The sequence below is a fragment of the Meleagris gallopavo genome, chromosome 12, assembly GCF_905368555.1.
Source record: "Meleagris gallopavo chromosome 12, MGAL_WU_HG_1.1, whole genome shotgun sequence".
Taxonomy (NCBI): domain Eukaryota; kingdom Metazoa; phylum Chordata; class Aves; order Galliformes; family Phasianidae; genus Meleagris; species Meleagris gallopavo.
In genome coordinates, this window is record NC_139415.1 from 2,800,341 (window position 1) to 2,828,175 (window position 27,835).

At 41.4% G+C, this 27,835-nt stretch overlaps 2 protein-coding genes across 11 annotated transcripts in view; one reads left to right on the forward strand and one right to left on the reverse strand.

Moving 5' to 3' along the window:
• The window catches only part of TMEM266 (transmembrane protein 266), a 77,934-nt gene extending 72,242 nt beyond the window's left edge, over positions 1-5,692 (reverse strand). For 2 of the 4 annotated variants that reach the window (XM_085233959.1, XM_085233957.1), the window contains exon 1: positions 4,717-4,904. The gene's annotated coding sequence lies outside the window, so the exon portion shown is untranslated. Of the gene's footprint in view, positions 1-4,716; positions 4,906-5,554 lie in introns of those variants that run through there. The other 2 variants (XM_085233958.1, XM_085233960.1) reach the window with 2 other exon arrangements.
• NRG4 (neuregulin 4) lies at positions 4,978-27,365 on the forward strand. Of its 7 annotated transcripts, none has more exons than XR_014885894.1 (8): positions 5,017-5,155; positions 5,341-5,460; positions 8,457-8,519; positions 12,051-12,144; positions 21,299-21,448; positions 24,983-25,062; positions 25,145-25,231; positions 26,140-27,365. XR_014885894.1 is itself a non-coding variant. In XM_085233966.1 (7 exons), exons 3-7 carry the CDS (start codon positions 8,510-8,512, stop codon positions 26,226-26,228), a joined length of 423 nt encoding a protein of 140 aa, XP_085090092.1. In that variant the 5' UTR covers positions 4,978-5,033; positions 5,341-5,460; positions 8,457-8,509; the 3' UTR covers positions 26,229-27,365. The 7 variants fall into 7 exon arrangements, 5 of the variants coding, with proteins under 5 accessions (XP_085090092.1, XP_085090091.1, XP_085090094.1 ...); XR_014885893.1 differs by having other exon boundaries at positions 25,122-25,231; positions 26,140-26,190; XM_085233966.1 differs by lacking the exon at positions 25,145-25,231 and having other exon boundaries at positions 4,978-5,033.
• The last annotated feature ends 470 nt before the right edge of the window (positions 27,366-27,835 follow it).

Here is a 27,835-nt window from a genome sequence, read left to right on the forward strand (position 1 = left end):
GCAGCAGTGCTGTGTTCCTACCAAGAGCCCTCACACAAGCACGGGGAAAAGAACCTGCCTCACATGGCCCTAAGCGATAGGGAAGGGAACAAAGCCAGCACTATACGTAGGGTCAACCCCAGAGAAGCAGAGGCTTTTCCCAATGCACTGCCAAGAGGTTCAGCTGTGCTCACTCCACAGCCTCCTCCACATTTCTTTTTGCCCAGAGATAACGTGTCAAAAGCTTTTAAGCAAACCTTGGATGCTACTTAAGTGCTGCATTGCTCTCTCAGTCGAAGGAAACCAGCCAGCCACATCGTGTCTCCGAGGAGTACCTGCCCTTTGAACTAGCCCCAAAAATAACAGCCTCCAAAGCTAACAATGTCTATTGAATTACTTTACTTCTCCCTGCTCAGGATTGACTTCTTAAAATCAAAGAAAACAGAAAAAAGAGCATTCCTATTGCTAGAAGTGGCAGCTGGTAACAGAAAAAAGAAGTAAATACATGCAAGAAAAATCTTCCAAGTTGCCTTTAAGACCTTTGTATGAGTTAGCAAACAAACTGTGCCCCATATCTCACTTTCCTCTTCAAATGCTGGTTTCAAAGCTAATTTTATCATTCCTGATAAAAAGTGACAATTTATTAGACATGGGCTGTAAAACCCAGGCAGCTCTTACACACCAGAAGCTACGGGCTGTGCACTGCTGAGACATCACACACCTCACGCTTACATCCGGGCTGTTTGGTAACACTCATTAACACACAGGAGCCCTGCAGTTCACAATCAGACAGCCTGTTTGAAATTCATATCATCACCTCCATGGTGATGCATTTTCTATGAGAAATTTGATAGTGGTGTACAAAAGTACTAAAACAAGTCAGCAGCACAAGTCACGCTCACTTTAATAAAAAAATCTGAGTTTTGCTATTTTGCTATATAAATTCTCATCATCTTAGTGGCAAAAGCTGGTAGGTACACCTTACTAACAGCCACATAACACTGTTAAGTCACTGTAAGCACGAGAGCCGCAGCTTTTTGACAAGCTCTGACACTTCCCCTGGTTTGCAGGCAGCCTTTGAAGTTCCCTGAACAGCACAGACGCTGTCTCATGGCAATCCATTCAAGCAAAACTGAGCTGTTTTCCTATGGCCGCTTGCTTTTCTTAATTATTTGGCAGCCCCTCAAAATACCCACTGGACACAGAACCCACGCATACCCCACGCTTCGGGCAGAGCAGGAGCAAAAGGGGCCATGAAACACTGCAATGCTGCTGAAGCAGATATACAAAGCAGCAGAGGGACGGGGAAACAGGTCGGACATCAGCCCTCATTTTCCTGGACAGAACACCAACCTCACCCACAAAATAACACCTCCTTACCCAAGGAGGAAAATGCATGAATTACATCAATGCCGAGGACTTGAATCTGACTTGTGGTTCACCTTCTGTGGTTCACCTTAACATTTGTACAATATCCTTTTAAAAACACAAACAATACGAAGAGGTTCCATGTCAGAAACTAATTTGCAAGGCAGTTATTTTGGTTTAGAGTTCAACTCTGGAAAATTAGGAAGCATCATATTTAGAACAGCATATGACTTAAAAAGATGATTAATGCAAATGGAGGTTAACAGTTACGTTTGCATACTAATTTTCCTGCAAATCATTGGCTCATTCAGTGCACAGGATGGCTCACACAGGCAGAACTAAGCTTCTGCAACCCTCAGCCAGACATTTGCTGACTGACAGGTCTCAGGTTTAGCAATCCAAGTATCTGAACATGTAGTTTTAATTCATGCTTAGAGTACAGTTTTGAATAAAAAAAACTAAGCAGATGCATGTTATCCTGCTTAGTTAAGTACCATTCAAACTCCCTTCTTGCTTTGGGTTCACAAGAGCCTGCCTTTCATCACTCACACAACACCAGTGACTCGGACACGATGACCCAAACGTAATCAGTACTGACCATATAACAAAACATGGAATTAAACCCTAACACACAGCATTTGCCTTGCCAAATCCCAACTGTAGGCAATAGGTGGACTGAAGGAAACCTACCACTGTCCCACCTGGCCTTAGCCTCCATTGAATACTTTTTTTGGGGAAAAAAAGGCTTTAAGCTCACCTCTGGGAGCCAAAGTCACAGGACAAGTTACTCCATAGGTGATGAACTAAGGTTTATTGTGCTCCGCTTGAAGCTGGAAGTTCACCAAGATGGACGATGATGTCCATCCCACTATACAACAACAAAACCCACTCTGTCTTCCAACCCTACAGAGCACAGACTCATTCCTCATGTTATTACACCTACCAGGACCACTGTCACCAAATCTAACGGTGTGCAAAATCCAGACAGGACCTGCAGGGACAGAAGGGAGGGAGGCCATGATTTCCTTCACCATGCATGAGCCAGCAACAAAGGCTCTGCAAATAGCACTGCGTTGACACTTTGACAATAATACAAGGCAAAAAGGACTCCAGCTCACTCTCTTACAGCAACAGTGTTTCTGCAGTGTTCATAAGGATGAAGTACTGTCTGTTAAGGAACACCAGTGTCCAGCAGATGAGTTGAGTACTACACAGACAGAACACATCATTTGTTGCATGTATAGAGAGTGCATGCAGATTGGTGTTGCACTAGGTAACATGATTTAGTTCATTACTGTTCTATTGACAGGTAACACTATAACCTAAATGAATACTGATAATAAATTAGAGGTAAACTTCAATCTTACCAGGGTCTCATAGGGCAATCCATTTTCTCCCAGTTGGGTGGAAATCACATTAATTACAGTGAAACCACATTCCTGACCATGCTTGAAATCTCACTTCCAGCACAGAGCAATATAAGCAGCAACCTGTGATGCAATACTGCTGCAGAGTCAGCAGCTGCAGCGTGCAGCCTGCCGGAGATGGAGCTGTCAGCAGGCTGCTGGCCAGCCCAGCTATGGAGCCCCTGCTGGACCCAACCTAGGGCAGTGCACAGCAGCACCTGGAGCAAGCAGAGACAAGGCAAAAAGCTGCTCGTGCCTGCCACAGAGAACCTTCAGAACTCACACCCAACTGACCTTTGAGAACACAGTGATGGGGACAACAGTTACACCGTGCGCTGTGCTCTGCATTTGCAGTCAGCCATGGTCTGGAAGCACTTCAGCTGAGAAGCAGCTTTTGTTGGCACTTGCACTGCAAGCTTACATACCTCATATCTTGATTTTCTTACTGACCTTCCCGTGAAACAGCTGGAGTCAAGGTCTTCCTCTCACCCACTATCCCCAGTCTGCACTCAGAACTGAATGCACACTCCTGTGAGACATTCTCATTGTCTGCTCTTGTGCAGAGTGTGCTCACAGCACGCTGACAGCACCCAACTTTCCCCCCAACTTAAACCTCTTCCCAGCCTTCCAAGAAAGAACACACCTTATGCACAACAGGGGACAGCAACTTCCCACCTGGATGGGAAGCACCAGGACAGGGCTGCAGGAACCCCGCTTAGTTCCAAAGCGCACAGGAACAAGTGTACACACACATTGCTTCAGGAACGCAGTCTCCTCACTTGCAGTGCCTCTTTACTGACAGTGAGCATTCCCCAGGCAGCACTCGGGAAGCACAGCACGTTGGGAGCAGCACACATATGCTTCTCATCCAGCACCCTCTGCAAGTGAGAGGCACTCCTTCCCTTCTCCACTCACAGCACAGACCTCGTTCACAGGATCAAGTCACAGTTGTTTCCCCCACGAGATAACACCTGCAGAGGGTTAACCACAAAGCCTTGTTGCACAGCCACATGCAGCCCAACACCTGTGGTACTCCTGACCAGCACCAGCCCTCTTACAAACATCCTGCATGGACCTGCCTGCAGGAGCCACCAGAGAACCTCTGGCTATCGGCGACCCACACGAGCCCTACTGAGGCAATAACGCTTGGTAACACACCAAGGATGTGCAGGTCACTCACCTTGGTCTGGGCAGACCCCAGCCTGCAGGCACCACACCACTAGGCAGTGGCTGTTGAGCAGAGCCCCAGCACAGCAGCTGCCCACACTGAGACCGTGAGGCTGCCCGCAGCTCTCTACTGATTACCTGTACACGCAGGCAGCTGTGTGTGCACCGAGTTGCTGCCTTCTATAAGCAATCACTTACAGCGGTTACGGTGGATTCAGGTGCGCGCCTTACTTCACACAAACTTGTAGGTCAGCCTGCTGCAAGCACCAGCCAGGAATCCCTGCAGGGGACACCTAACGAGCCCTGGTCCTGAACTCAGCGCACAACAAACTCAAAGCCCACACGTCCGCTCGCTGTTCCCACACAACCTTTCCGTGCCGCACCGTAGCAGGGCTCCCCGCAACTCTCTGCCCGTAGCACAAGCGGCCTACGGAGCTCGTAACGCGACAGCAGCGCACAGCCCCGCAGCGCGGCGCGGATCTCGCCCTGCCCCGCACGACGGCGCCGCTGCGCGAACAGCGGAGCGCCTTCAGCCGTCCCGGGCCCCGCGCGGCACGACAGAACGCAGCGGCCCGGCCGCCCGCCCCGGGACAGCCCGGATCACCCCGCCGCGGGAAGTTGGCGGGGGGCGGCGCCGCGTCCAAACTTTCCCCGCCGTGGAGATGCTCCCGACGCGCCGTCCGCCCGCGCGGCCACTCCGCACGGAGCCGGCCCGCCCGCCCGCCCCGCGGGACCCACGGCGGCGGCCCCATTGTGCCCGGCGTCGCGCATGGTCGCATCGGAGCACGGCACGTACCTGCTGCCGCTGCTGCCCGCCGCACCGCACCGCGCCGTACCGCATCGCGTAGCTCCGCTCCGGCGGGGGCTCGGCGCGCGCCTCGCGCGTGAGCGGCACGGCGAAGGGAGAGCGGAGGGGAACGCCGCGCGCGCGCTCGCGCTCAGCCGCCCTTCCTCCCGGGTCGCCTTGGAAACGGCGCGCGGCGCGAAGAGGGGGAGGAGGAGGAGGCGGTTTAAAGGGGGCGCGCGCGCGTGCTCGCCCTGCGTCACGTGGGCGCCGCCGAACCAATGGGCGACGGCGGACGGCGGGCGCCGTAGTACTACGGCCCGGGGAAGGTGAGGCGCGAGAGCGCGGGGCGGGGCGGCGGCGGCGCCCTCCCCCCAGGGGCGGCGGCCCCGCCCCCTCCACTGGGTCCCCGCAGGGCGGGAGGCGCCGCGCGGTCGCTGTCCGCGGGCAGGTGAGGCCGGCGGGGAGGCAGGCTGCGCTGCCGCCGGGCCGAGGGGCCGCCGGGCCGGGGCGGCGGGGTTGGGCCGGGCCGGGCTCGGCTCGGCTCGGCTCTGTCAGGGGGGCCGCCGCGCCGGGGCTTGGAATACTTGGCTGTTAACGTTCCGCCTGTGGTTTTGTTTTGTTCCGTTTTTATAGACAGCGGCATTACATAACCGCGTACAGAGAGCAGCCGCGGGATTACACGATGCAGATTAGCGGCGGCGTCGATTCAGCAGATCGCCCTGCGTGTGTGTGAGGGGCAGCACGGCCGTGCGGGTAAGCGGGGCTGCGCGCAGGGCCGGCAGCTCGGCGTTACACATAGCGAGCTGCGGGCAACCACCGCGGCAGGCGTCCCACAGAGCTGCCTTACCTCCGCTTCAGGTTCTTACGGCTCCTTTGTGTCCTCGCGAGGAGGTTTTGGACGATAAGCTCGGCTGCAAACGTGCTGTCACGTTTCCTTGCTGAGATCCTCGTTTGCTGCAGGCGGCTGGGTTTTCTTCTGATCGCTGTGCTGACATCAGTTACGGCCCTCGTGTAATAAGGGTAACTAGAAGTTGCCACCTAAATAAGAAGATAAACTCCTTTTAGCGAGACTTGGAGGTAGCTCTTGGAGGAAATAAGAGCTGTGGGTTACTCACTGACTTGGCAGATATCAAGGACACATCTTAGAATGTAAGCCAGGAGCCTACTAGCAGATTGACACAATTCCCAACATTTCCCCCTTTTTTCTTTCCAGTACTCAAGTATTTCAGCTTGGACTGAGTGATATTTTACTTTTTTTTTTTTTTTTTTTTTTTCCCCTTAAAAAGAATACATAATGCAGTAAAATCCTACTCAGCAAGATACACCTTAATATAAATGAAGGGATGGCGTATGTGTGAAATGGTCATTTGACTAAAATAATCTTAATTTTGAGGGAGAGCTTCACTAGAAATTAAATTTAAGAATGCCTGGATAACAAAGAACCATAGAGCACAAACCAGATCCTTGTTCAGAGTGATGTTTTTTTTTTTTTTAATCTCTCTATGCTCAAGATTTCCAGCTACCATCTGCTGGGGATACCACAACCCATGAATATTTAGAATAGTTAACCATTAAAAGTACACAAAAGTAAGTGATAATTACAGCTCACTGTTCTCAGTGTATGGGAAGCAAAGCGCACAGGTTCGTTTAAAGACAAATCCAATGACTTCCAAAGGCTTTTCCCAGCCTCCAGTACAGCCATTTATTAGCACATATTTTTGCCAGCCCTGAACCTACTACAATTTTGTGTCTGAGTCCTCAGTCTGCCCAGAAATCCAGTAGCAGTTCCCAACAAGAAAAAAAAACTGTAGTCCTTTCCCCCAGTGTCTCATTGCCCAAGAAGCACAGAAGTACATCTTTTTTTTTTCCCCACGTGCTTCACTTTAGTCTGTGATTTCTCTGCAGTAGGATAGTAACCTGGTATTTCTGTCATTTCTGCAGCACTCAGCAGGGATTACGTTTGCTGAGTTACTCCTTCACAGGCACAGTTCAGCAAAGTATGTAGACATGCTTTAACTTAGTGATTTACAGGGACCAGGATGTTGTTAACTCTAAACACAATTTAAATCCTTTCCTAAACTGTAGCCCTTAGTAACAGAATCAGACTATGAAGATAAAGATGAACAGGACTTTGAGGTAATTGAAGATGCTAGAACAGTATCCATATTTATCTCTGTGGGATTGGTGACCTAACTTTAATGTATAAACAGTAATCTTTCAAGCAATACATTGTTACTATCATTGTTAATACCAGTTTAGATAACAAAGCTAGAACTGACCTGAATTATTTTCCATGATTTAAACTGATGCAAAGCAGAACAGACTATATTTTAAACTTCAGAATAAAATACTCTAATTTAGTACAAAGTAATCTTTCAAAAAGCTCCCAAGGTGCATGCAAGATAAACTTTTAAACATGCACAGACTTACATTCCTAGTTTCTGTGTGCATAAGATATAGTTGTGTCTCAAAAGAAGACTTTGAGTTTGGAAGCTGTAAAGTAGGTGAACAAATGATCCCTTACACTGCACATACTAGCTCATGGTACAGATGTAAACAAGTTAGAATCAAGTTTAGCAACAACTTCTGCTATAACAATTTGTTTACCTTGTATACCAATAGATGTATTTTTCTAATGAGGTGGAAAGCCTGGTTTGCTCTGGTTAGGACTCTGATACTTCAACTCTGGTAAGACTGAAACAAGCAATGAAGAGAAAAACATTTACCTATAAATGCATGACTACCTAATGATTTACTTTAAAGTCTTAAACAAACAACAAAGCACCACACCACAACTGTGAATACTGTCAGCAGCATCTCTCTTAAAAGTGATCTTACACCTGAAGCTACAATACTTTATTAAAGCTTAAACACAAAATAGAAATGTATTCTATGTTGTACATTTTCTAAATGTACATCACCTTGGATTGTTCAGGTGATGCACAGATTTGTGTGCTTATGTTGTAAGTACAGAAAACACATATTTTGAGATGGACTTCTACAGAAAGTTTCCTTTGTAGCACTAGAAACTGAAGTTACTTCTGGTAAAGTTGGGATTTTATTGCACTTAATCATTTAGTGGGAATAAATCATTTAATTGAACTTTCAGGTTCAAGGAGAATAAATACTACATCTTTAAATGTGAAAGAGAAATAAGGATTATTTTACTGCTAGGTGCCTCTTAGCATTTCTTCCAATACAAGACTATTCGTCTGATTATTTTATTTTCACTTTAACACATAATTAGGAGGAAAAAAAAAGAAAAAAAGAAAAAGAAAAAAAGAAAACATTGAAAAATAAGAACTTCCACACGAGGCTTGTTTAGTAACTTGGTATGGTAAACCTTGAGTATGCCTTCAAAGAAAACAATGTAACAACAGTAGATGCTTGTATTGGCAGAATAAGTTGCTTTTTAGCAATGTGAAGATTGGCTTCGGTGCAGACTGACAACTTCTATTCCGTACTTTATAAATGATTGTCCACACTTCCAAACCCAATACTTTTAGGTATTTAAGCATGCTTTGGTGTGAATTTGTTTTCACTCTGTAGCCTTGCCCTTAGAAGTTAACAGTATGCTTGAATGCTTGCCATTAAGTTTGAGTTAATGGAATTTACATGTAATATTGCTGTCAAAGTACAACAAATGTCGTAGCAGCAACACTGCAAGATGCATTCCAATAGCTGCTTCCTCAGGGGAAAAGGTCACTGGGATGAATAATGACATGCTACATTTACACGTTTCTCTTCAGGTGCCGTTTTAGAAGAATAGCTTCTGCCCAAGAATTAGAATTGTTGGAATAATATGCGAACAGGTAATTCCTTCCAGCTCCTTACTTGCATATATATTTAATTAGAATTCATTAAATTTGCATTGATTTTTACAGCTGCCTTTGGGATCATCATAACTGCTGCATGGGAATGTCCTCACTTACAACATGTCAATAGAACAAATGCTCAAAGTTTGCTTTGTTCAGGCCTAGTATTTAATGGGTTGTGATCAATAAGCATACAGTCAGCATACAGTCCTCACTTACAAGTGAGGAAAATTGCTATAGCAATTCTTGGTCAACATTGCCCACCATTCCCCCTTTTGCTTTAGCAGACTTCAGGCCTGGGTGGTCCATAGGCCAGGCACTATACTTGAGTCAGCATGTGGATTATCAAGGCTAATTTGGTTCTCTGAGGGTTAAGGTGGTGTTGAGCCTTCATTTGCTTTTCTTTTTAATCGATAGGATGGTCAAGTTAATTTAAAAAAAAAAAAAGGAGTAGGCAAGATAGTTTAGTGACAAGTGTTCATGAATGTCCTTGAAAAGAGAAATTGTGCATCAGTGTATTTAGAGGCTGCTGTTACATCTGCCAGTTTTAAATAATCAGTCCAGCTTTGTAAGGAACAATCTTGTTTCATTCTTTTCCATCCCCCCTTTCAGCAAATACAGACATTAAAAAAAAAAAATAACTTTTGTGTCTTACTTTTCTTTAATCTCTCACATAGAAGGATATATCAGAATGCAGATAAACACTATGTAGAACATATGTTGATAGCATTTCTGCAATCATATTAATTGGGCAATTAAAAATGCAAAAGATTTAACTTCTCATCACCACTTGACTTGTTAAACTTCTCTATCTTGATAATACTAGTCTGAATGTAACATGCATTTGACTTTCAAAATGTGCAATTAGCATTTTCACACGACAAATTGTAACATATTCCCCCATTGTTATTGTAATTGAGTTTTTCCTTGCAGTGAACCTCCTCTGATTTTCTGTTATATTCTTCTGCATCATTGACTATAAGTTCAAAGGGTTAAACTGTTACTTTCATGCAGTCCTGCCTACAAATACAGAGCTATAGCTATCAAATTTGACCCAAACTACAGTATTTTGGTGCAGTGGGTACCGAAAACAATAATACACATTTTTGAATAGTAGCAAAATCCTCTACTTGTAGAAACCAATATTTATTTATTTATTTACTGTTGGAGTATCCTGAATTTTCTTTTCTTCTCCTTCATAATTGTGTGGTCTACTTAATACTGTTTTACTTGAGTACTTAAGTAGTAGCAAAGGATTCATATGTAATATGGTATTAATGAAAAGCACACTTACTTGTAAAATGGGGCACCTGACCTACATGGATGTAGATGTTTGGTAGAATTAAGGTTACAGTTTTCCCCTTAGCATTAGAATGAAGCATAGCTCTAGAAAGAAACAGCCTGTAGAGAAATTGTCTGTAATTGCAATCGAAAAGGTTTTGAAGGCCTCCTAGGCACTTCTTGTTCTCTCTCACTCGCTTTTTATGACAGAGTACCTGAGGTGTTTTTCCAGAACAAAAATGTCCAGTTGGATCCTCAATACATGGATCACACTGTAACAGTGAGAGGATCTTTTTCCTAAATATTCTGAGTTCTGAATGACCGAGGCATCTAGTTTATTTCAGTGCTCCACTGCTACGCCAGTATGAGACAGTCAGACAGGCCTATTTCTGCATAAAGAAAAAGCATACAACTGTGAAGCAGGATTATAAGGCAGTTAATATGTTCCCATTAATTCTCACAAGAATTTCTTTGAAGGCTTTTCCTGAGCTATCTGAAATCCTTTTTCTGTGGGGCCTACCTTGTCTCACATTTCCAACTGGTACAATCTCAACACTTGACTCCCTCAGACACTAAATGGAGCTGAGACCAGGCCTAGGCTGGGAGTTTTGGTTTTCCTCACTTCGTGCTTGTATTTTGATACAGTGCTCACGTGTTCAATGTTCTCTCTTTTCATTTTAGGAAGAGTGTGGCCTTCAATTCAATTACACTGCCACAGAAGTTTCACTGTTATGTTTGAGTAGACTGAAATTAAACAATTTGTAGTTCAAGTTTGCTGTTGCCATTTTGCAGTCAGACAGTTACCCATGCAAAATAACTCTAAATGTCTTTCCATGGTGAACTTGCAGCAAATTATCTGCCAATAGACGAGCACAGAAAGCCTCAGAGTTAAAATAAATTTCCATTTCCCTTCTAATGACTTGAGGTGGAGCACACGTTTCTGTTATATCACATCCTGAACCAGTGCAATAAGGTCAAACACAAACAATCTTTCCAGGCTTACGTCTCCCCTCCAGGTCCCTAATTTATCTGCACACGTGCCAAAAGGTCCAGTTACCATTTGGATGGTAGCACTTGGATAGCATGAACATGAAACTTCAACCCTGTTGATCTCTGTGCTATAACTGCCTTGGTCTTAAAATGATATATGGACTTCATTCACACTCCCATGACCAGGTGACACTGCTAAAATGGAAAATATAAGAAAAGATGGGGAGAGTGGAATTACTAAAGATGGTCCCATGCATGCCAGGGTGCATAGTGTGGTTGCTGTGCAGCATAAGGAGTGGCTAACATTTTCCAGTACTCCTAGAAAAGCCAGATTTATTCCATACACAAAGTTTTATATACTCCCTCTTAGGCAGAATGCCTGTGGCCACACTTTCTCACTTTTGCCTGCAGGAACAAAGGGGAACCACAACTCTACTTGTTTCCTGAAAAACAAATGAAAGTTTTGATTCTTTGTAAACAATGCCATATTGTGTACAGAGCATGTCTTCTGTACATAAGCAGTGAGACAGCAAATTCTGATTTTTACAACTTCTGGGTGAAACAGCAGCAAAAACAACACCTAAATTGTGAGGTAACACACTTCTCAGGCTTGCGATGTCAGAAGACTGTTCTATTTTTCTTTTGATCAAGATACTGTAGTTTCATTTGCTAGGTGCTCAATTAGTTGTTAAAACTGGTGGTGTCCAGCTGCTATAATTCAGTACCCAATGCAGCTGAACCACAGCTGGAAGTGTGGGATTATCTGTACTGACGCTCTTTCTCTCACAGAAGCTAGTTAAGCTCAAAATGGTTTATGCCATTAGAGCAGGACAAACTGGTCTCCATGTCATGTGTATTTATTGTGTATGGGTGATGGTCAGGAAAGGCAATGGAGAATCAAAAGCTCCTCTCCATGCACAAGAAAGTTCCTGCATTTATTCATAACGGTCACAGATTTGCAACTTATTTGCATATAGTCACAGTTACATAAAACAATTCTGCAAGATAAATGGTGCTCTACACTGCTGGCCTGAGAGGCAAGACTGAGTCTATATTTGTTCTTAGTGTGTTTTTTTTTGTCCTGGTTTGTTTTTCTTAAAATGAAGCTGCACCACAACTCGTCCCTGAAACACACACACATGTGTATTTTATATATATATATATATATATATATATATATTTTTTTTTTAAGTATAATTATTGATGAAAATACAGAAATCTCAGATTTTCACTCTTTATTTTGGTCTTATTTTTAAGATCATGAAGAACTCTGTGGCACCAGTTACGGATCTTTTTGTCTAAATGGAGGCATTTGCTATATGATTCCTACTGTACCCAGTCCATTCTGCAGGTCAGTGAAACTAAAATTTGTGTGTTTAAATACTGGACAGTAGCTGTCTCAAAACTGTTTCTCCATTTTGCTGTTTTAAGAATGCACTGTTAAACCACTGAATGAAAGAAAATAACTGTTACTTATGGCTGTCTGAAACTGAGTAGTTCACACTCACATAACTTACCAAGCCCACAGAGATGACAGTGAGGAAAACCAAATGAATATACCTGGGGTGTACTTGTTTGATGGATGCAACAGCACTCAGTTATGTATGCATTCAGGATGACTTCTATATTTACAGCCACGTTTCCTCCCCTCATTACAATACAGAAAGGAACAAAATACCCTTTGCTGAATGGAGAATAAAGTGTAAGTCAAGGTATTTGGAGTGGCAAAGTACCTTCCCAGTTTTTCTTCCAGGTTAATTATACTGCAAAAATTCTGATCGTGCAAAAATGGCCTGACATGAAGGAAAATGAGAGGCACATAAAAGAATATTATTTTTTAAGGCAAAAACAAAAACAAAAAAAAACCCATGAATATAAGCCAAGACTTACCATGTTCTCTGAATCACAAGGAGATGCTCAAAAGGCAGATTTGCAGTGACAGCCAAAGACCACTTGGTGAAGAAGCATCTAGGCAAATGTAAAATAAAGTAAATATAGATATCTGTTAGTTTACTGGGCCATTCTTCCCTTCAGAGTCCATCTGCTGCTTTTGCATTCGTTGACTGCAGTCCTGCTTTTGGATTCCCTGTGTAAATACAGACCTATCCTTTTATTTTCTTTTTCACCAATACATAAAATGATGCTGCATTAAAATTTAATTTTCACGGTTCTGCATTTACTAATTCTGAATTATTGTTCATTGAGATAAATTATGGTTAATTTTATGGGTTTACATAACATAATAATAGACATTCAGACACCTACTGCCTATAGTTGTGGATGCCACCTCTTTCCTCCCTGTGGCAGCTTCTGCTCCCTCTTCAGTCTTGAGTTATAAGTAACAGTAATTGGGTGAAACAGAAGAAGGAAACAAAATGTTTTCCAATGTGCCTAATTCAAGAACTTCTGTTTTGTGGGGGACAGTTCAATCTAAACAAACAAGCTCAGGCATGCAAGCTCACCTAGTAGATGAGGAGAGAAAAGGTAATTTTGTAGTAAATGCTAACTAAAAAACAAGCACAGCATATCACTGCCATTGTATTGTCCAGTGTCATACAATGAATCCAATCCAGAACAAGGATAAAGCTCGAGAGTGATGTAATTATAGCTGATAAACCTCACAGACTTCTGTGGTGTAAAACACATGCTACATGCACACACAAAGTAAAACATGCATTTCCTGTACCTTGATTGATGTGTGTTTTTTTCTAGAAGGAGTTCCTTATTATTGATATTTAAATACTTATGTGGAAAAAAAGTAGTCTGAACAGCATTAGTTATATGGTTTCAAAGCACTCAGTCTCGACTGTTGGTGGACTGCGAAATAGGGGAGGCATATTTGATGAAGTAACTGTAGATAATGAGTAACAAATATTCAGAACTCATTCTTCAGGAGCACAAGCTAGTCAGCATAGATAACTTCCACTTTAAAAAAGCTCCAAATGAAGTCATTTGTTATTCACGTGCTGGAAGATTTTGTAATCTGCTGAAGCAGAAAAGTACCATCTTAAGAACATTTCTGTTACACTCAGGCAATCTTATTGCATTTAAATTATCAAGTATTTTTCCTCTGTACCTAATGGTTGATTATGAAGTTATAAGGGTTTAAATAGAAGCATTCTATTTAAGCATGTCCTCATTCTAAGCATGCCCCTTAATCAGTCAGAGAAAGCTAATTATAGATGAGAAAGGTTTTGTTTACACACAGATATCTTAGTAATCAGCAGTGATGTGAATAGAAACGACAGAAAAAAACGCATCGCTATTCAGCAGAATTCAGAAAAATATTCTGCACTCCGGAATTTCAGGACTGTCAGCATCACAGAATCACAGCATCACACAGTTGCTCCAAGTTTCTCTGCTACAGATTTCTTGCAGACCCCACTGACAGTTCCAGGTGTTCTCAGTTGATCACTCCCACCGACACAAAAACTGAAGCAGATTTCTAGACTCAAAAGCTGCTTCATCGTTAGCACAGTGTTGATTAAAAGAGCCAAATGGAATAAGAACGGACCAGCAAACTGTCAAAATACCTTAAAACACATTTGCCTTGGCAAGTTATTCATCTAAACAAATGCATTGAGCTAAACATAGTCCAGCTTACCTGATGTGATGTCACTGGAAGTAATTTGACAACATAAATGGGAAAAATGCATCGTTCTTTAGAAAGACATTTCCTTGCATCATAGCAAATTAAGAGACACTGTTTACTTTTGGATATTTCAGTTCTTTATCCTGAAATATCCATTCAGAATTAGATACATATACATTGTAGAGACGTCATATAAATAAAACAGTAGTTGACCTTCTTTTCCTCCCACAGCACATCGCAGATTTTAAATACAGCTGATTATGTTAAAACATGAGGTTGCTCAGCTGCCATCTTCCTTTGTTCCTTTTCTAACACTGAGTTAATGACCTCAGCATCAAAAGGCACATCTGTCACTATATGCAAGATGAGCTTCAAACCTGGGAATGCTCAGCTGTACTAAATAAACAAACACACAGCAGAACAGAGAAGGCTGCGAAAGCAGCTGCCTCAGGTGTATCACAAAATGCTGGGCTGAAAGATGTTTGCCTCAGCACCTGATGTGCAGCTGGCCCATCATCATTAATTAAAGCACTGCAGAATTAAGATTTCATTATGAGGTGAAGTTCTGCTGTTTCTGTGTTGTCTTATACAGGACATCCCTGAGAACCTTCTTTCTCATTTCAGAGAAGATACAGGTTGCTGTTTGGTGGTTTCTTTGTTTGTTTGTTTATTCCCCCCACCCCACCCCCTTTACACTCAACATTTTCAGAGCAGAACACACAGTTAATGCATGCTTTAGGATGTGTGACTTTACAAGCCATCAGGATATTTCTGTACACCTTATCCTTGTCTGGTTCCTTCTTAAGTGGGACCTTCATTCACTGTCGAATGTCCCCACATGTGATATACTTGCTGTGCCACCAATCTTCAGAATTTACACCTTCCTGAAGACTACTGGGCTTTGCTTCTTTCCCTGCTTTCAAAACCACGCTTCTGCATACCCTAACCTCTTCTGAAAACAACTGTTTTGAAAAAAGTGTCCAGTCAGTATTTTCCAATTTTGCTTTTTGCTTGAAAGCTACAAACAGAAGTTAGAATACACACCAAACATATAACCAAAAAGTTAATTATTACACTTCATTTTTAATGGGACATAAAATAGAAATTACTACGTTATCTCATGAGCTTGAGACATATTGGTGATAAGACCAGATATTATGGCAAAGCACATCACATATGGCATGCTAAGGGAAAATAATCCATTCTTTCCACTTATTTCCAGTAGTAGCATGAGATTTATTTTACTCTCTATGGATACAAATGCAGATTCAAATTAGCAGTTTGGAAAACCCTGTGGATACAGAATTTTTTTTTAAAGCCATTTAAAAACTTCCAGGTAACTTTGCCATTGCTTATTGACTTAGGCTTTGATGTCTTTTTCATATTTACTAGATGCCCTTATAGTGTATGAATTAATTAGAGTTCTACAGACCAAAGATTACAGTAATTTTGAAGCTGTCAGCTACACAGTCTCAATTACATTGGACACAGCTTATTTTTCAGATGTCTTTAACTACTTAGAGCTTTTTGTACATGCAAGTAATTTTTCTATGAAGTAACATGCAGTTTTTTCCTCACTAAAAGAAGACTAAAGGAAAACTAAAATCAACACTCATACAATAATAAGCAATGGGAAGCCTGTGAGTACATCTGAATCAAATCTTACTTCCAATGTTTAATCTGTCAGATATTGCTTGTGCTACCCACCTTAGAGTCTGGAAGAGAAGGAAATCCTGCCTTCTCACCTAAATCAGGCAGGCCATGTGTCTGCAAATGAGACTGCAGTAATGCTTTGTGTTATTGGAAAGCTGCTGTTTTATTTTTTTATTGATGCTTTCTGATCCGATCTCTAACTGTAATTCTAGACCTGCTAGTCATGTCCTGTCATCTAATTCAGTGCAATCTATTTCCCTCCACCCTTTTATTGATGCTGCTGTGGGCAGTTCTGATTAAAGTATTATGTCAGTGTTTTGTCTCCAGCACAGCTGCTATATTAAGTTCATATATAAGAGCTGCTCATCTGATCTGACGAGAGGTGCAGGTGTGTACGTGGGTGTGTGTTGGCATCAAGGAAGGCAGAAGCCTGGATGCTCTCTGAAAGAGGAGTGTCTAGACTCAACTGTTCTCAAACATCAGAAGGCTGCCATCTTTCAAATCTGATTGCATTACAAATTTTCGTTTCTTAGAGAAGATTTTTTTTTTCTTCCCATTTAAAAAAAATCAACTTTGGAATGCTACAGGACCATTTAGAGCCAACAGACAAGTGTCGTTGTGCAACAGCAACACCCAGCCAGGTGACCACAAGTAATTGTTATAACCTCCTCATGTTGTGTATAGCCCAGAAGCAGGCTTCTATGTCTTTTGTACTCGTTCATTCAAGCACCTGCCATATTTAACAACTCTAAATATGTCACACTTAACTTTTGTTCTGTTTTTAGGTGTCCATTATAAACAAGGTCATCCTAGAGCTGTTACTAACTTTTGAAGTTGTGTCTATTAAACCTGACTACTTCTAAAAGACGTTATTTAGATACCCATAAGTCTAGATTTTGTTCCTAAACCACATGCTTGTTAGAGGCTACTTTTCTGTCTTGCTTGCAGCCACTGACCGTGCTCCATTGCACACTGCCAAGCAGATGCTATCAATTTGCCAAGACAAGTGAAACGTTTCTAAAACTTGCATCCAGGAAGAATTAATACATTTAGCATCGAGAATGTTTAAGTTTTGTACCTGCTTTTCTTTAGTGCAGATATTTTTCCCTTTGCAATAATGTTTCTCCTTAAAATCCTAGGCCTCGTGGCTCTTTTCCTCTTGAAGACTTAGGGCTGCCTTAAAGATCTGGTTCTGTCCTCTATTTAGGAGAAAGTTGCTACACTCTCAATGACCTGTTTGCAACTGCCATTGCATTCCTTTTTTTTTCTTTTCCCCATGTTTATCTTTAAGCAGAGCATGATTATGGCTTCCATGGATGATTTATGCCACCTCAGTCTACTAAATCTCAACAGTTCTCTAACCCTGTGATTTTAACCTAATCCTATCTATGCAACTTCCTTTAGCTAGTAGGACCAACTTTATTTCCTCCTGCTTCATTTTTTTCTTTGGACCACTGACTTAGCTCCCTTTACACATATAGTCTAGAATTTTTCCATAAGCCTCAGTTTACACCGGAGCCTATTTATTTGTTCTTCATGTATCATTCTAGCCTAGCATTATCTGACAGTTTTCATTGGTATTCAAGAATGCTTCTATGAATATTATATTCCCTTCTCTATTCCTGTTATTTTATTCAGTTCTACAAAGCATTTCTCTCTCACTTGCTAGAGAACAATGCCCTACTCAAGCTGTATTTCTATTCTTAAGTTATGCTACAGATTCTCAGGAATAGGCTCCTGAAATGCTGCTATACTTACAATAAATATCTGGAGCATTATCTCTAGCAATCAGAGCAGTCTGCCTATCTTTCCTTCTCTCAGCAGCTGAGTGAAGTAATTCTGAGAAGTCTCACATTGTCCTTAGTAAATGGTGACTGTTTGATCAGTGGCAGAGCTTTAATGAGAGATGATACCTGTGGGATTATTTTTTCTACCCTCCAGTCATCTGTACAGGACTTAGATTTTATTTTTGAATACAAAGAATTAAAAGAAATGCTAGTAGTTCTTCATGTAATTGTTTAGACCTGTACTGAAGACCTTTAGTACTGAACTAGTAGTCCATAAGTCACAGAAAATTGGTGCTGGGAGCCATACCAAGTGAGCGTGGTGATATGCTGACAGCAATCTATTTGTTGGATTTAGATATGCTTGACATTTTTCCTTCTTGGCTGTTCCTTCCCCCTTAACCCCTTTTTAATTTCTTATCTGAAATCATACCTTGCAGCTGCCAGTGGCAACTCAGATCACTAAATACGTTACGGAGCTCAGCCTGTTTTCCTCAGATAGAGCCTGAAGTTGCCCATGTCACAGGTTATTACGACTTCAGTGCCAGAAGTAGCAAAAGCGAGACCTTCACTAATAGAAACAGAGAGGAGCACAAACACATACACAAATATACATACAGAACGTAGTCACTAAATAATGTGCTTTCCATTTTCTGTGATGGAATAAACTCCTTAAGAAAATTTTGCACAATAAATGCTAAAAACAAGAAAAATGAAGAATAGTTTATCTTCAGCCTACATAATTTTGAATCAATATGAATTACTAAGCCACTTAGCAAGTTTGTTTTAATAACAAAATACCATTTTATAATTAGTTTGGTTCTAGATTTTGTGACTACAGTACAGCATACAAGGCCTTTCAAAATAAGGTAGGCCTAAGCTCAGCTTCCAGTTGGCACCCAACCAGACAAGTTTAAGTGCTACCCTGTGACGTACCAAGGAAGCTGCATGCTCTTTAATCCCTCAGCTTTACAGTAAATCCAGGCTGGAGTGGAAACAGACTGTAAATTAAATATGTCATGTGGAGTGCAAATCAAATTTCACTTTCATGTTTTCAGAATACTTATTGACATTACTTGAATTAGGTCGCATGGTATTAAATGGTAGCAGCGTTTAGTTTACCTGCTTTATTTAATGGGTTATTGCAGTTTTAGTCTTGAGACATCTCAGTTTTAGATGCCTACCGCCTCCACACACCACATTTTTTTTATATCAAACATAAGAAGAAATAAAAATTGAGAATACTGAAGAACTATAGCAATCCCTTAAACAACACAGCTCTGTCAGTTACTTCCTTTGCTGCTGTTCTTTGACATACCCCTGTGCTTGTCCTTGTATTATCTGAGCCATTGCTGCTGCCACCACAGCTCATGGGTTTACAGCACAGCCTGGCCTGGCAGAGGGCTCAGCTGTCATCCAGGTGTAAGCTCAGAGGTCAGGATTTCCTTTGGGTGACAAGTTATTGCTCATTCTCAGAGAGATACAAACATGTTGGAAGCTTCATTAAATAATAATCAGCGCCTTGCGGCACCATCTATACATACCTCCAGTATTTCCTTTGTTGTCTTCCTTGGTAGATATGCTTACTTTTTGTGCATAAAACCCATTTTGGTCAACTTGGCCTACGTGCCCAACATGCAACAAGAACTTGCTAATTCTTCTCCTCATAGCTAATGACAAGCAGTAAGGCATCTTCAATGTCTCTATTTCAGTTCCTGACCTACACTTAGCCATCACTATATGCACGCCTTTACAGAAGCTGCTGTCTTGTCCTCAGAGCTCTCTTTCAACCTACACACCTGGAAACATTCACAGCAGTCTAACTGCTTTAGTTTATTCCCAGTCATCATCTCTCACAGTAGCTCTGGCAATGGCTAGCCCAGCTCGTATAAGCAGTGCAATAAAAAATAACAGTGTTATTAATAATACTATTAATCATATTAATGCTACTAAAAGCATTAATAACAATGTTGTTACTACTACTGCTACTACCACTAAAATAGACCATAAGAAACCCCAAACAATTTTCCCATACAACGCATCACATTTAGCCCTAGACCATGGTCACATTTCGGTTTATGTCTCTGGTTGTGTTTCTGTTTCTGCTGCTTACAGACATCAGGCTACTGGAGGCACTGATTCTAATTGCTCTGTCAGGAGGCTGTTCTGGGAGCTCTAAGGGTTTTGCTGTTGTGCTTCTTCCAGACATCTTCCAGAAGTAGCAGGCCAAGCTTCAGCCTTACTGAAGTCAGTCTTCTCTATCTTCGTTTTACATACAGACACCACTACCCTCCCAAGCTGCCATTTAATGCCTGCTCATTTCTATACACAATGAAAGATAAATAGAAAATCCATATTTTAAGGCTATACTTCATTTCTTCATCCCTGCAAACGAGCTAAGAACAATCAGATGCAGCAGGATTGTCTACAACATTGTTATCACAAAGGAGGCTATCTCATGGATGGAATTTCTTTCTTCTCAGATGTATCACTTACCTGCAAGGAAGGAAGTTCTGTTTGAATCTTCTCAATAAACACCAGATTTTCAGATTGGGTGGGGCTATTCTTCAAACGGAGGAGGTTTGATGTGTTCCTTTCATTCCTAATAATGTCTCAATAACAAGGCAGAAGGAAGTCCCAGAGCACTTGTTCAGGCTGTAGTCATTTCATAAGACGAGCCTGATTTCCGCATAACAAATAGTTTAAGCTAGCTCACTGCAGCTCTTCAGAAGCCTTGTTCCCTAGAGTGCCTAAGCTAACTGCTAGACGTGCAAACAAGCCTTGTCTGAAAGAAACACAAGTGTTCAAGATGTTTTTCTGCACTGTGCAAAACTTTCTGCTTCTTCTGTAGCTTCTGATGTACTGTGAATCCTCTCTTTGGAAGAAGTTTTCAGAAGCTCAGTATGTGAAATAAGCATAGGAGGGAAACCTTCAATTAAGTCTCTCAGAGTCATTCACTGAGCACGAATTATTTTCTGGAACAAATTATTTCACTGAAATAAACTACCTTTGCAATTTAAGTGTCTTAGCTCTTCAGGTGTCTTAGATGAATTCCCAAGGAGTTCTTCAACAAAGAATTGTAACAAATTACACAAAAGGAAGAAAGTATGATTACTATGTGCAAGATAAGATCCTGTGGGATAACTCGGTTAACACTAAAAAGCTGGATTTAATTTAATCTACCTAAAAAAGAGGCAAATTTAACTGTGAGATATATTGCTAATCCAATAAACATATTGAGAAATACACAATTTAACAATTTCATGGAACAACTGTATGAATCAAAATATAAATGTAATGTCCAACATGCCTAATTCCCTTTATTTCAGAAATACAAGGCAGGTGGAAATGCCCTAAGAAAGTATGCTATGAAAGGAATATAAACTTCTCCCCACTCTTGCCCCACTTAAAACAAAAAGACTTTTCATGCTAGATGACACATAATGCTCTCATTCATATACAACTTGGCTTCCCAGGTGTATTGAGAATTACACAGGAGCACGCTGTGAAGAAGTTTTGTTGCCCAGCATCAAGTCTCAAACAAAAGGTGACCTGTTTGCAGTTCTCTTGGCTTCACTTCTCCTTCTCGGAGTTCTTTTAATTGGAACATTCTACTTCCTTTGCAGGTAAAAGCACTTCTGAGTGCTGAAGCTATTTAATCAAGTAGAAATTGCTTCTGGTAATCATGTACTAATTATTTGAATATAAAAGTATGTAATGCATTATCCATAAGGTTTGTGTGGTTATTTAGCATAATTAACGTGGATGTCTCAACTTGCAGCTTATAATGTTTTACTTCTTTCTAAATGTCTTTTCTAAGCTATTACTTCTAGTGGCTTTCTAAAAGCAACTATCAGACCAGTTTTGGAGAGATTGCACATTACACCTGGAGTTACCATTAATATTTTAAAATATCAGTAAACCCTTATGTTGTCCAAAGTTTAAGAAATAGAGGTGATTTACCAAAGTGCAGCTTCACTGCAGTTGGCAGCCAAAGTAACTGATGCCTTTATACAGTTCCTATTTGTGCAAACAAGTCGATCTCTTATGTCCTCCCTTGTTTTTGAGGTACAATATATATTTATGCCTTTATAGGACAACTTAGTAGGCCCTGTAATTATCAGCCATCACACACGTGAAGCCTCTCAGTTGCTTCTATGCTGCATTTCTCTTTGGTTATGATGTCCTTGCAGTTCTGTTCCTCACTTTTCCATAATCGGATTGCCAAATCAACCGCTCTGATCAGTGCCTTTCAACAAGCAACTTTTGAAGAGCCAGTCTAGTTTCACCCCAGCTGCAAAATAGAAACCTACCAAGTGCCATTTTCCTATAGCTGAGTACACTGAGAAGAGATTCAGAGTATTTGATAAAACAGTATTAAAAAACGTTTCTGTAGAGGACATCCCTCTCTTCCCTTAGACATTTAAATTAAATTATTCCTGTCTTATCAGCAGTGCAGCCCTATATTAGTAGTTAGCAAAAAAATATTTACAAATTATTACAAAGTTATTAGAATAGAATAGAGCTTTAAATAACTTTAAAAATTCATACAAGTCATAGAATCATTTGAGTTGGAAGAAACCCCCAAAGGTCATCTAGTCCAACGCCCCTGCACGGAACAGGTACACCTACAGCTCGATCAGGTGCTCAGAGCATGCTGCAGCCTGACCTTGCATGTCTCCAAGGGGCATCCACCACCCTCTCTGGGCAACCTGTGCCAGTGCCCTACCAAATCTGTTTGGGTGAAGAAGCTCATCCTTATCTTCTTTGCTGATACCTGGTCTTTGATGAAGGCAGTGGTTTTCATCCATGAGCTAGGTTTTAGTTTCTTTCTCTTCTCAAGAAAGCCAGAAAGGAAGAACTTGGAGCACTTGGTACTCCTTGAACACTGCTTTTCTCACTGTCTCAACAACTTTCTGAATTAGATGGGTATTTCAACCTAGAAAAGCACTCCAGTGTTCCAGAAGCCAAAGATACTGTCAAATTTCTCTTCTTTGGCAGAAGGTACGTCGTGTTTATCAAGTGCCATCAGCAATACAAGAAGAGGCAAGAGGAACCCAGTAGAGAATGTGGGACAGGTTTCCCTGGGCAGTCCCAAAGCACCCACAGCTGTTTCCAGCTCACTCTGGCAAGCAGACGCCTTAACCTCACCTCAGGCCCGTGACGGTGCACTAAAAAATGAACTGAAAAACAAAACTGACTGCAGCCATGTGTGCATGTGTTTGGACCACCACCCAGAACCAGTGCTCATCAAACACAGTGCTATTCAAATGTCACTTGTCTGTGTACAAAAGCCAGCAGAGCTCTTGCTGGTGCTATCATTCTGGATGCAACTGAGAGCAATTTGCAGTGGGGCACTAATTGCTCCCTGTGTTGGTAGCTGTGGCAGAAGAGGCAGGAGCCCAGCTCTCCTGTGGTGGTGCACTGAGGCTTTGTGTGATCTCTGCTAATGTAGCAGTGTTGCTCTGGAGACAGAAAATGCTTGCTGGAAATTTCTGGGAGATGACAAGTATCTCCATTGAGAAATACCCCCAGATATGTTTTGAAGCTCTAAGACAAACTTTCTCTTATGAAGCCAGTATGACATCTCTTCTTTGGTGTGATCTTAGAAACATGGCTTTATGTAACATAAATAACAGTGTCTCATATAACTGTTTTTACAGAGGCAAAAAAAAGAAAAATAAAGTCTTCAGAGAGCATAAAATTCAGAAACTAATCCATTATAGAAGCTTTTTCCACTTGCACATAGTAAAATTAGGGAAGGCTGGAGCCAATTTACTAAGCTTTATGGTCAAAGACCAAATACCAAAGTACAGAAGCTTAGCATAACAGCAATTACAGGTCTGCACAGCTCCTCTTTTACATAGTTGGAAGGTGAACCTCAAAAACTGCGTTTCTTTATAGAAATCAGCTTACTTAGGCAGAACAAGCAGTAGAGCCTCTCAGAGAAAGAAAGACAGCAACTCAGTCTGATGACTTAGTTAGCTGCCCGTGGATCTAGCTTTCAAACCAGACTATCTTGGGAAATCTCAAAATCATGATTAAGTTCTCTACAGAACGCTGATACAGGACAAGTCTGCAGCTGTGTTCTGAGGAAAACAGGAAAGCATTCAAAATCCCTGCTATTACATTGTTCCTCAGGTAACAAATGGCACGTTTTGCTACAAGCAGTTCACAGGTCAGCAGAGGTCCATCTGGCTCTTCCTTCTCCAGAAACACATTGTACAAGGGTTACTGGGAGACAATTAAGAAAGAATCACAGAATTTTAGGGGCTGGAAGGGACCTCTAGAGATCATCTAGTCCAACCCCCTGGCAAAGCAGGCTCCCTAGACCAGGTTGCACAGGTAGGTGTCCAGGTGGATCTGATTATGTAGCTGATTAGCATATATTCCACATAAAGCAGATCTATAACAAGAAAAATATGCAAAGGCCAGAGTGCCATACTTAGAGGGGTAGAGAAAACCCCAGGGAATACTAGAATAACTGTGATTTATTTATATAACATATTATAAGACTATATTAAAATGCCAAATTACCTATATGATAAGCTTATATTGATGAATGGGAACTCAGCCAGCTGAAACCACAGGTCTAGGAATAAAGCCATCTGAGCTATCCAAGACAGCAGATTTTGTGGAGGAGTTGTACCTCCACAGGACACAAACTGGACAGAAAGGAGAACAGCCCATGACTCTTCTGAAGAGAGCAGATGTCTAATTACTATTAAAAGAAATAGGGAAAGAGAAAGCAAGAGAAAGTTCTATCTAAAGGATCTGTTTCTCCTCAAGTGTAGAAAACATCACACTATTGAAATTTCCCTTCCAAACGCTAAGAGAGGTAAAGATAAATTAAACAATTTTGTGTTATCTACTCGCTGTTTAATAAAATCCTGACAAATCAGACTGGAACAGGAACATTAACTTCAGGAGAGAAGCCCTGTAGGTCCAAGTGCTCTGTCCTGCCTCTGATCTCTGTTGCTCTCTCCCTCAAATACGCGCTTCTCAGAAATGTTGAGTGTTAATTAGAAAGTAATTGCAGAAGAGCTGTGTTGCTCTTTTTTTTTTTTTCTAGTGGAAGTATCACACAATTAATATTTATTCTCTCTGGTAACTTTTCATTCTGTGTTGTTTTTTCTCCATTTTTTTTCTCCTATGGTCAGGAAAACCACCATTGCAAGGACAGGTTCCTCAGAGTGTGGTGCCCACCTGGTTGAGACTACAAGCAGCAATGGCTGCAACAGTGAGTGCATTTAAAATGAAGTGATGAAAGCAGGGAAAGAAGATTTATTTAGTGAAAAGCATCTGCTTTGTTTGTTTTTCAGAAATAATAACGGAGTAAAGCATTAGAGTGGAAGAATGGTGAGAAAATGATGTGCAGAGCAACACTAACAGTTGTAGAGGTTGATATGGTAAGGGGGTTAAGAAAAGAAAGCACACTAATAGGAGGCCTGCTTTTATCTTAGAGAAGACTGCAATTAATAAATGAAGAAAATCTGCTGCATTTAGTAGAGTTTCTACGTGTTTTTATAGGTGCATCAGATTATTCAGAAATCACTATAACCTGAATTTTGTGAGATTTTCCATGACAAGCTACTGTTTTAAGTAATGCACAGATAAGGCATGAGATAGATAGATAGATAGATAGATAGATAGATAGATAGATAGATAGATAGATAGATAGGTAGATTTCTGTAAGAGAAGCATAAAATAATTATCCTTCTCTACAAGAGAACATGAGGCAACCATTGGATTTTTCAGCATGAGGTTATGCCGTGAACTTTTGTCCTGGAGAAGTTGGGGATTGCCTCGATTCAGAAGCTTCAAAACTTGTACTCGTGTTACATGTCCAGGATTTGGCCTGCTTCAGAATAGTGTGAGAAAAAGAATTACTTTCCTCAAGGCAATAGTTAGGCTTTTATTAACAGAGGGTGAGGTACCACTACTGGTGTATAAGTCAGCTTCCTGCTGCAAGATTTTAATTCAAAGAAAATACTAAGAACAGACTGGTAATGGTTAAAAGAAGTTTAGTTTATAGAGTATTTACCCTTTGTTTGGTATACATCTCTAATACTAAGCAAGGCACCTTCCTTGATATTTTTGTGTTACCTTCTAAAAATCTCACTAACGAGGAATCCCAGCTTCTATTTTATGGAGGATAGATGTCAGGAATTTTATTCATCGTGTCCAGCCCTGAAACAAAGCAATATGCAGCCAGATGTTTCGGTTAGACAAGTGCTGCCCTCTGCAACGATACATTTGTTTTATCCCCATCACCACATGCACACCAATATCTGTATCACTCTCTGGTTCCTTACAGGGTTACGTTACTCGGGCAAAGAGAAGCCAAGTGATATGGTCTGTGTCTCTTTCTCCCCTGATGACACAAAGAGAATGGCTGGGTACTGAGAGGCATAGAAAACATGATTTGAACAGTCCTACTTTCATCTCGTTTCTACCACTGGAGGTTGTGACTAGGAAAAACAAAATGTATTTATACAGCAGCACATCACCTAGCAGCCCACTATGTGGGATCCACCATGTTGTACTGAAGAAAAAGCTTGAGAAAATTTCTGGAAGTGAAAGGGAAGAAAATGCAGAATGCAGATTTCTCATCTCTGAAATAAGGGAAAAAAAGGTGTGTAAAAACAAAGGTGGAAAGGAAAATGTGAATAAGAGTCAGTTCCTGGGGTGTCTACTACATGCTCTGGCATCAGAAAAGGTAGTGTGTATTTTACACACACGTAGATGCAAATACAGCAAGACAAAGAAGAAAAGACAAAGTGTTACAGTGTATACAGTAAGAAGTCAAGGAGAAAATCGTAATGTAGCAGCTATTAGAAAACAACAGAGAAAAATGTATTACTTTCTGAGGACTCATGTCAAGAAGCTGGAGTACGAGTGAAAGCTCAGCATCTGCAGGAAAACATCCAATCAACCAGAGATCCTGAACCAGAAATGTTCCAGTTATACAAAGCATAGCTTCCTCCTCAAATTAACCCGCTTACATGCTGGTTTTGGGACCCCAAACCTTTATCAGTTTCTCAGGAGGACACTGTTAATACTGTTTTAAAGGCTAGGAAAGAACAAAGTGACTTTTCATTGCATATGGACACGTCACTGTTAGAATCAGAGTTCAGGAGATGTGCAACAGTACCGACAGCTGCATCAGAATCAGAGTTAGCTGAAATACTCTGCACAGTCTCCGTGGAATTTAGTCAGAGAAGACTGCTGTCAGTAACCTCTGTGCATTACTGATCACGAGACATTCAGGCTGACTAACAGTAACATTCAGCACACTGTTTTCACCGAAGAAGAAAAGGCTTATGGTCATCTGAAATGGAAACTGAGGGAGGAAATCTTACTACAAGATGTGGAAAACGAAGGGACTGAAGTTGTACTCTGTGAACTGTTAAAACCCTCTCTGCTTTCTAGACAGACATGGAATAATTCTTCAGTATTACCACTCACATTTGCATTATTTGGGAAGCAATTTGTACAAAAAGTGAGAATGAATAAATCAAATGGGTGTTTAAATGCAAACAAGTCCATCTATGAAACAATGTTATCTCTGAATGAAATCTTATTAGTGGTCCACATTGCTTCACATCCATTGCAACTGAGAACGTTTCAGCTTCTAAAATTAATTATTTCCATTCATAAGCTTGGTGAATTTGCCTTTCAGGTCACAAAGAGATTAGGCTATAAATTCATCTTAAGCTGGTCAAACACCACAGGAAGCACAGGGTAGCCCACATTACCTCTGATTTAATAAACTTGTACACTGTAAACTGTTTGACTTGTGCTGTCCAACAGTGCTTGTTTAAAAATTGAGTAGTCCTGTGAGCAAGAATGCTACAGAAAACACTGGTTCCAATCAGATACTGTTCTTGGAGCCAGGGGACTGCAGAAAGGTGTTGTATGTCTGCACAGGGATGGGCAATGAGGTCTCTTCTCTGCTTCACTGCTGTTTTTGAGAAATATAACATCTCCTATCTTTGAAACTGCTCCTCCAT

What these genes read in the sequence shown, in the direction of transcription:
- NRG4 (XM_085233966.1), top strand. An exon ending in GTACCCAGTCCATTCTGCAG is followed by an intron (nt 12,145 to 21,298) that starts GTCAGTGAAACT and finishes TTGGCTTCCCAG; the next exon opens with GTGTATTGAGAATTACACAG. An exon ending in ACATTCTACTTCCTTTGCAG is followed by an intron (nt 21,449 to 24,982) that starts GTAAAAGCACTT and finishes TCCTATGGTCAG; the next exon opens with GAAAACCACCATTGCAAGGA.